The sequence below is a fragment of the Gavialis gangeticus genome, unplaced genomic scaffold, assembly GCF_001723915.1.
Source record: "Gavialis gangeticus isolate Ggan-Ray unplaced genomic scaffold, GavGan_comp1, whole genome shotgun sequence".
Taxonomy (NCBI): Eukaryota; Metazoa; Chordata; order Crocodylia; family Gavialidae; genus Gavialis; species Gavialis gangeticus.
In genome coordinates this window covers 14,497,007-14,506,594 of record NW_017729027.1, presented here as the reverse complement: position 1 = coordinate 14,506,594, position 9,588 = coordinate 14,497,007, and the positions used below count along the sequence as shown (strand labels likewise).

The 9,588-nt window shown below is 37.6% G+C and overlaps 1 protein-coding gene across 1 annotated transcript in view; it reads left to right on the top strand.

Moving 5' to 3' along the window:
* The window catches only part of SENP6 (SUMO1/sentrin specific peptidase 6), a gene marked incomplete at its 5' end in the record, with an annotated part of 145,185 nt that overhangs the window by 97,572 nt on the left and 38,025 nt on the right, over positions 1-9,588 (top strand). The window contains 6 exons of the mRNA XM_019520459.1: positions 5,290-5,475; positions 6,416-6,642; positions 7,217-7,326; positions 7,408-7,524; positions 8,456-8,578; positions 9,160-9,252. Coding sequence (XP_019376004.1) covers positions 5,290-5,475; positions 6,416-6,642; positions 7,217-7,326; positions 7,408-7,524; positions 8,456-8,578; positions 9,160-9,252 — 856 coding nt within the window. The remainder of the gene's footprint in view (positions 1-5,289; positions 5,476-6,415; positions 6,643-7,216; positions 7,327-7,407; positions 7,525-8,455; positions 8,579-9,159; positions 9,253-9,588) is intronic.

The window sequence follows — 9,588 nt, the reverse complement described above, 5'->3', positions numbered from 1 at the left end:
CAACCCCCCCCCCACACACACACACACAATATACAGGAGTAAGACTTTTCTTTTTAAGCTATTATGCAATCGCCTCTATATATACTATGCAAACGCACAAATTGGGATGAAAATATTTTTTTGAAATAAAATTAAGATGCGTTATAGTAGATGTTTGAATTTTAATGTACCTTTTGTTTTGTTTTTTCTGGTTTAAACATGGCAAACCCCCTCCCCTCCAAAAAAAAAAAAAAAAAAAAAAGGAATTCTGGGCCAAGGGGAGGGACTTCTGGTGACAAAGGTCTGGGGTTAGGAGGTGGGACTTCTGGTCCCAAGATGGTGACTAAGAGGCGGGACTAACCTTGAGGCCCTCGACAGCTCAACAAAACTCATTAAGCAGCCCTCCAGCTGAAATAATTGACCATCCCTGTCTAGTCTGTTGCTTTATTAGTGGTTTACTTTGATATAACAAAACCGTTCTTTAAACCTATGATAGTAGCATGATCCAATAAACTATGTTTCTTACATAAAGGCTGTAGAGTTGTATTTCTTTATGTTGAAGTGGCTTAGAGCAGGGAGAAAATTACCAGTTGCCTGTGTTGAGGGGAAAGGATGATTTTTATTTGGGTTTGTAGCTGGAATGAAGTTGTCATCCTTTTTATAAACCTGATTGCTGAAACAGAAACCTTTTGAAAACATTGCAGATTCTTCAATATGTTTTTTGTTTTTTTGTTTTTTTTTTTAAATTACAAGGGAAAATTTCATTTTCCCCCAAGTTTTACATTTGTATAAAAATGAAAAAACTCTGATTCAATATGTGTTGGGATGGGGCACAGGGTAGCCCCAGGATCTGGGACAGCACCCCTTTCTTCCCAATCCACAAAATCAGGCAGGGGAGATCCCCAGTCTTGAACCCAGGACCTGTGGCTGCCTTGTGCCCCATCCCAGTGCTCAGGGTCCAGGACATAGTCTGCCCTCACCCCCACCTCCTTCCTGGGCCAGCCCTGGGCCCCAGCAGTTGTGCGAGGGCATAACATTCTCTAAATCCTAATCCCAAAGATCTGGCATGGTAGGACATGCAGTTTTTGGGGGTGGGGCATAAAATACCTCAGAACCAATTTCACCGTTATTTTAATGTCTGTCAAAGGCCAAAGGAAGTGGACTGCTAGAACACGTGACCTGTGAGGGAAGATTGAAAGAATTAGATTTGCTTAGTCAAGAGAAGACTGAGGAGAGGATTGAGGGTGCAGACAGAAGTGACAAATTTCGCCCAAGCTGGTCACAGAAAGCAGTCTATAGCTGTGACCAAACACAAGTACATTGCTGCAAACAGCTTAAAAAATGGCTGATCAGGTGAAAATCTGACTCCTTATTGCATGAGGTATCAGATAAACGTTTCAAAATGTAGCGTCTTCTGTAACTTGTCTGTGGAGCTTCCAGCCTGTCACTGTTTTCAGAATGGGAGGGGGAAAGCAGTGGAGGGAGTTCAGTCTGGGGTTTAGCTGCCCCCCCCCACCGCCCCCAGAGAGTGGGGTTGGCATATTGGAGCCATCCACCTCGGGGTGGGGGGCAGGGCTCCAGTACACCCACCTCACCCTTCAGCACTAGCTGGGCAGCCCCAAGAACAAGCTCCCTCTGCTGTCTTTCCCTGCGCTCATTCTGAAGAGCCCTGGCTGTTGCCATGGGAACATGGCTGCAGGCTCCCAGCAGCAGCTAGATTCCCCTCCCCCCTGGAACCACCAGTGAACTTGTCTGGTCTGGAGTAACACTGTAACTCGGAACGCTTTGCAGAACACATTCTGAGGTGCAGCTGAGAGCTGCACGTCTGTCTGCACCCTAATAATATTCTGTATTAGCTAAAGAGCTACTGTAATGAGGAATGTCTCATTAACTGTTCTTAGTGTCCAGCAGGAAGAGGACAAAAATATCAATCTTAAATTGCTTTGCAGCAGAAGCGATTAGAAAAACTTTCTCACTGTATGAATACCTAAGCAGAGGAATAGATGAATGCTGTGAAATCGCTATCATTAGAGTTTTTTAATAACATCTTTTTAAGGATTGTTTAAGGCAGTGATATGGACATAAATGACTTTCTGAAGTCCCTTCAGTTCCTATTTTCTCTTATTCTGTGAAATATACAAAGTCTTTGTGTTCGTTGGTCCACTCAAGCTAAGAAAACGATGTCCCTCAGAATCGGTGAACATGTGTGCGCTTCCCTGCTTGTAGTCATGAAGATGATTGGCATTCAACTTAACAGTGAAACTCCTTTTCAGACTTGTGTGCTTAAGCGTTTAAGTTTTGCTTTAGTCAAGAAAGCTATTAGATAGAAAGTTGTTCTGTGAGAAACAGAAGAGTTGAAGAACAGTCCTTTGAGCTGGCAGTCCATCCTTGACTTCTGGCTTATTTCATACTAGCTTTCATTTCTGATGGTACTCGTATAAAGGTACAAGTAGTTTATGTCGAAGATTAGATATGGGCACGTTTGTAAGGAGTTGACAAATCCTGATTTGATTTTAGTAGGAGTCAGGAATTTAAACTACATAGCTGAGCCATAATCATGGTAGAATGGCCCTGAAATATGACCAGGTTTTTAAAAGGTAGCAGGTAGCAGCTGGGTTTCTGATTCCCTTGCTGGCTTTGTAATTATTGATACGTATTTTCACTTCAACTTCTATTAGTTACTGTTGCTCATAAAAACGTTTAGCAAAAAAAAAAAAGTAGTGGAATCACAAGCCCCTTTGTACAAACAGTCATATATAAAGTTTTCACTGTAATAGTATCATGCTGAAACATCTTTTGAAATTCAGGCCTCAAAATATTATATTGGCCCTTGATCTGAACCAGAAAATCACTTTACTTCTGGCTGTAGTTCTAAGACACTTTGAAAAGGATGAGTGCATTGTCCCAACGTCTAAAGTGTTGGACTACCAAAGAAGAAAAACCATGGAGGCCTTCCAAGACTTCTGATGTTATATTAGGATTTGCATGCTTTTGGAGAAAACAGTATGCCAGACCTAAGTGGCATACAAGTACAGTTTCTATTCAAAGGGGAAAAGGTAATGGACTTGTGTTTCCAAGTCACTTAAGCTTTTTGAAAAGCCCACTCCTGCTGGCCTCAGACTAGGAAACTGATTGGAGAGGTTTGTCCTTCAGTGAAAGATGGGAGCAAATTTTATTTATCTTATTTTGCCTCTTTTAATATAAGTTTTGTAAGCTAGTCTCTTCAGCTTTTGTGAATAGCTTTAATAGATGTCATTATATAGGTTCTGCTATGACCTTTACAGAAGGCTTTGGGCAAATGATTGTGCCACATGCATACACTAAAATGATTATCTGCTTTCTGAAGTTCCATTATAGGCTAATACAGAAGTCTGAAGAACAATGGGAAGAATTTCCTTACCAGTTAATTTTTTAAAAATTAATACCGTTCCGAACTCCAATTTGCACCCCCCATGTCATTCCTAAGAATATCAACATCTGGAATCACTGAAGTGGTCTAAATGGTAGTGCTTAAATGGTATATGTATTGTGATACTGCCTAGAGGTTTAGGCTGGATCAGGGCATTGTCCACCAGTTCCACTTTCCCTATATTGACCCTTCTTTCTTCCTCCCTTTGCTACACTTCCCGTCTTTCGTTATTTCTTTACTTTCTGTCTGAAAAATAAGCCATTCAATAAGTTGAATGCCATTAGAGGATTGGTGAGCTGAGGTAAGGGTGTACTGTTATGCTATCAGATGTTAGTAGCTGCCGTCAAGCATTTCATTGCTCTGCAGGCAAGCTAATAGAAGCTGCTGTGTGTATTAATTCCCAGGGTTTCCATGTTTCCCTCCCCTTTTTCTAATTTTTGCCCAAACAGATATTATTCTCTACATTGATGCTTAGCATGTTCTCTGAAAATATAATATTGATTGGTATAGTGTTCAAAAGTTTACTGTTACAGCCAGAAAAATGTTACTATATTGAGAACAGGATCTTGGTTTTCTCATCTGACATATAGCTATAAATTGGGGGTGGGGGATTCACCTTTTATTTTTTTAGAAAAAAAATCCATTAGTATGTCTCTGTATCTTTCCCTCCCTCCCTCCCTCTTCCATTTTTGTAAAAACTCTTGGGCAACAGAGACTTGGGGAAAGAGAGTTTGATTTTGTACAAGAGCATTTCATAGGTGCATTTTTAGAAATGTGTCATACCACAGGCAAAAACCTATTTAAGTTAACTACTGTATTTACTCATATACCACCCATACCTTTCCCAATAAAATTAGTTTGCTGAAGTCAGGATGCATGTCTTAAGTGAGAGAACTGATTTTCAATCCAGAATAGAAGCATGGGGTTGCTGTAAGGTGGCTGCTGCTTCTTTTCCTTTTCTTCCCTCCAGCAACTGCAAGGACGGAGAGGTGCAGTCCAACAGGTGCAAATCTGGTAGGGAGTGGAGCAATGATGCAGTCACACCATACTTTGGTTCCTGCTCCAGGCAAAGTTTAAAGCCTACTGCCTAGCAGTAGCAGTGGTATTTCTATTCAAACAGAGCTAAGGGAGTTAGTTCACTTAATGGCTTATTATAATCTACATGGTTCTTGCTAATTGCTCTTCATTCCTGAGGTGACCCTCTCTCCTTTTTAATGGTTTTGATGTTCCGTTTCAAGTTGTCCTTTCTTCCTCAGTTTTTTTCTGTCTGCTAGCTACTCTTGATATCTTTTTTCGTATTTAATCACCGTACAGACAGTTTTTAGCTCTTTTCAAGATCTCAGACCTACACATGGAGTCCAGTCTTCAGCAGGAGCTAGTTTCAGCTTTTGATGGAGGTGTTGACAGTTTAGCTGTGAAAAGGTTAAAACTACCTATTGCCTGAGTGGGTAAGGGAGGGTGAGTGAGCTGAAGATTAGGCTCTGTCCCTGCTTTATCTGGCCAAAACTCTGGAAAAATCTTTTTCCTTCATTCCCTGCCTTCCAAAAATAAGATACGTGCCTTACTTAGGGGTGTGTGGTATATGAGAAATTATAGTGTTCTTTGCAAATGCTATCCTGGAAACCTCCTTCCGTGGATTAATGACTGGATTAAAAAGAAATCTTTCTTTGCATCAGATTTTCATTTTTTCCTGTCTATTGATAATAGAATCTAACATTTTTTTTGAACATTTAAGCAGTAATTGCATCCAAGATGTTTGTGAATTTCAAATTGTTAAAGGTTCTTATGGTTGCAACAGACAAACAGGTTGTCATTTCTCAGTGAAACTAAAAAGAGAAATTGTAAAGGGCTATCTTATGTTTCAGGTAGGCTTTAAATACTAATGCATGGTTTTCTTTTAGAGTCAGGAAGTGATATCCGAGAAATTAATTTAAAAACTTCTGAACTTACCAAATGTGAATGGTGTGGTGTACGAAAATTACCAGTAGTCTTTCTGCAAACAGTACCAGCTGCCTGTATTAGCCTGAGATCCCAGTTGAAGATGAGTAGAGAGAAGGATAATGTCTGGTATGACTGTGAAGGACTGAGTAAGTAAATGTAAATTAGGCTTTCACTCTAACTTAGTATTTTAATATTTGTGTTATCTTTTAGAGCATGGGGTTGGACTAGATGATCTCTGGAGGTCCCTTTGAACCCTGTTTCTCTATGATTCCTAAGTCAGATACTGTTACCTGCCTACTCAGTTGTGACATTATACCTTAAAACATCCCTGAAACATTCAGTTTTTTTACTCCACTCATAAATATTATCATTTTTATACTCATTTTTACTTGAAGACAGTAGAGTCGGTTTTGTTTCTGAATTGTTACCTTTTCATGAGGAGGGACCAGATCCAAATTGTTTTCATGGCCACTTAAATTGCAGATACTTTGCCTACATGTAAATACTATGCAAAGTGGAATGCACTCATGAATGACATTTAGTGTGTGAAAAAGAATCCTCCAAATTATATTTCATGTCATTGCGTAAGGGTGTTATATATACATTTACTATTTTTAGCTATAAGAGAGTTGCCTGATTAACAAGGAAATTGTACTGTTGTTTAAATGGTATTTCTTCTTACCATTCACTTTAGTGTGTTATACTTCTGTTCTTGTGTGAATTTTTTTATTTGGAAAAGAGTGTGTTTTTTAAGTCCCAACTTATCTGTATTTAGGTTATATAACAAATCTAGTTTAGATGTTTGACTAGGCACAAGAGTCCATTTGAACCTCAATATTAGACTGATTCCCTCCCCTCCCCCCCACCCACAGAAGAGGTGAATACATGTAATGTTTATGAAATCAAATCTGTTAGGTTTTAGTGCCTCCTGAAATTCAGGCCTTGGATACCAGAAGTGCAATCTAAAAGATACTGATAGTACTATTTTAATGTGTGCGCTTAGTTTGAGGCTTTTTAATAGTATTTTGTAAATAGGTTTTTCATTTGCGTGTGTTAAACTAATAATTTTGTATCTATTTTCCTTAGATCCAGAAGAACAGTACATCATTTTAATTTTTGAGACTAGTCCCGATCCTCATGCAAATACAATATTTGAAAAAATTATTGCTGACATTGGTATCAGGAACAATATTTCTGACTTCTTTGTGAAAATTTCCTTTGAAGAAGCTAATAGTAGGCTTGTTGCCTTTACAAAGTTCATGGACGACAACTCTAAAGGAAGCCCTGCTCATAAAGAAAACAAAATTAAAAATGTAATCATGTATCTTTTGTTTTGGACCAAAATTCCATGACTTGTGATGTCATTTTGATTGTAACTACACTAGTTAAAAGACTGTGCTGTATCATTAGGAACAGTTGTCTTCTAGCGGATGTGTTTGTGGTTCTGGCTTTTAATTAGAACATTTCATGTTCCAAAGTTTCCCCTAAAGGTGTAATAATGTTTTGTAAAATTCCAAAATAAATAAATAATGCTTTTGTATTTGTAGCAAAATGTAATCAATGCTTTCTTTAAACTAAATTTAACTCTCCAAGAGCTTGCAAAATTTTGACCTACTTCCACTTTGGTTAGTCTGCCAGTGAGACTGACATAAGTATGACAAATGAACTAACAAAGGGAAGGAAAACATAAATTTTAGACTGTGGTTCTTAACAGTATTTTCATTTGATTAGAAAAATGCTGTGCTTAGCATCTCAAAGCATTCTTTTTGAACAGTGAGATGCATTCATTTGGGAGGGGGAATGTCGAGGATTTATTATTTTAATTTTTTGAATGAATAGGCCATGTAAATAAATATTACTTTATTATTTATTACTTTATTTTATAAGGTTGTTTCTGAATCTAAAATGCAGCTGCGAAATAAAACACCATTCCAGTTTTTTGATGAAGAGGATGAAATTGGAGAGCCGCATACAGTATTTATCGGTCCTATAGAAAAGTAAGACATCTTTCTTTTATCTGCAGTGTTTTTCAATGGTTATTGGTGTTTCATATGTGTTTAATGTATTTTTCTTTGCAGGTTGATAGTTTATCCACCTCCTCCAGCTAAAGGTGGTATTTCTGTGACCAATGAAGACCTCCATTGCCTAAATGAAGGAGAATTTTTAAATGATGTTATTATTGATTTTTATTTAAAGTAAGTTTGTTACTTCAAGCTAGTCTTTAGTGTGCTGTTACTGTGGATATTGAAATAGTTTCACATTCAAGTTCTATAGTTCAGTTGGTTTTTCACTGTATATATCTACCAATTACAAAAGTTTGTTTTTTATTCCTGCAAGAAAATGTATTCTTTTGGATTTTGACCTGTTAATCCTTGTTGAATCCTTTCTTAATTTGAAGCAAGGTTCTTTAGCACATGTCTGTACACTTAAGATGAAGAGGAATAGTAGGAATAACTATAAAGAAGAAAAACCTTAGTCAGACCTTCCTCTATACAGGTTAAATAAAAGTGTTCAGGACCAAACTTGTGTGCTGTAGAACTGAATTATTTTGATGTTTTGGCTGGTATATTTGTATAGTCTTTCAGTTTCCTATTTTATGTGGCTTTTCTTGTGTTTATTGTGTATATGCATCTTCAGTATATTAAAATGTATTTTAGAGGAGCAGAGAATACTGAGTGCTTCAGTCTTGGGACATTTAATATTACTTTTATTCTTATTTTGTAGCAGAGCTGCAGTATATTCAGTGTTATGCCAATGGCCTACTAACATAAGTTTAAATCTACCATACCACAAAAACAGAAGTTAACCCTCCCTCCCCCCCTCCAAAAAGAAACAGGAAGGCAAGTAAAGTACTAACGTAATCTCAGAAAACAAAATTGCTTGAGTAGAACTGCAGCTCTGGGTGGTAGCAGTGCATTCATTTCCTTGACTGCAGTTAGTTAAATAGTTCTGCCATTGTTACAGTTCAGTCCAGTTTAACTAGGAAAGTTGGCAGGGTTCTGCTGATGTTTAGTTAGAATAGCCACTGTGTGGCAGTCTTTGTCATTTTGTTGAGTAATACTGACCTGTACAAAGGAGTGAAGATTGCAGGGATTGTATGTTAATTAATGTATTTTTCTTAAATAGGTATTTGGTACTTGAAAAATTGAAAAAAGAAGATGCTGATAGAATACACGTGTTCAGCTCATTCTTTTATAAACGCCTTAATCAAAGAGAGAGGAGAAATCTTCATGAAACTTCCAGCCTCTCGTAAGTCTGGTAGAAAGTCTCTTAATTATAAAGAGCTAAAAATAACAAAGACCACTGGAATAGAGACACTGCAGAAATAAAACTAATAAGAGTAATGCATGGAATTTTTCTTTTAGTCAGTGATGCTAGCAATACTTAAAGAAGTCTTATCCCAAAAACTATAATAAATGTAAAATATGCAGTAAGAATCTTAAAAAAACTTTTTTCTTTCATGTTGCTAATATAACAGGCTGCTTGCAATCAGCTATTAAATAAAAGCGCTAAGAAAGCCCCACTGAAGTGCCCGATCTATACAGCTGTCAGGCAAGCTGGGTGCAACTAACCATGCTGCTGCTTCTGGGTATATACTGTGCTTGGCACAGGAACATGCCCAGTTTTAATTGCCTTTTTGTGGGGGGGGGGGTTATGGTTGTTTTTGGATTTTTTAGCATCTGCAAACAGCCAAAATGTCCAGTCCAGAAAAGTAGTCTTAAAATGAGAATAATAATATAACAAATCATACAATAGAGTGAAAAAAAATTCTACATAAGAAATTGTATAATATTAAATATCTCCTGGGTCTTTCTGGTGTCGTCTTTTAGGATACAACAAAAACGACATGGGCGAGTGAAAACTTGGACACGGCATGTTGACATTTTTGAGAAGGATTTTATTTTTGTTCCCCTTAATGAAGCGTAAGTAAGAACTGTCTTTTATTCATGTGTGTGATAGTGACTAGTTGGGTTGCCAGTTTTTTAAACTAAGCAAGGTTATAGTGTTTGCACACAAAGCTAAAGCAGTATTTGCCTTGCAGGAAAATCAGTCTCTCTGCAAAAACTGATTTAAAAAAAAAAAGAGCAATCTGCTGTAAGTGCAGTGACAATTGTAACATGCTGTTGCAGGGCATGATGAAATTCTCTTGCAGTACTCAAGGAGTTGACTAAAGTAATTGTAAAAATATTAAGTGTTGTCTTTGGGGAAAGTGGAAGTCGAGTGAGATCTCAGCACTGGAAAAGGGCAAATATAGTTTG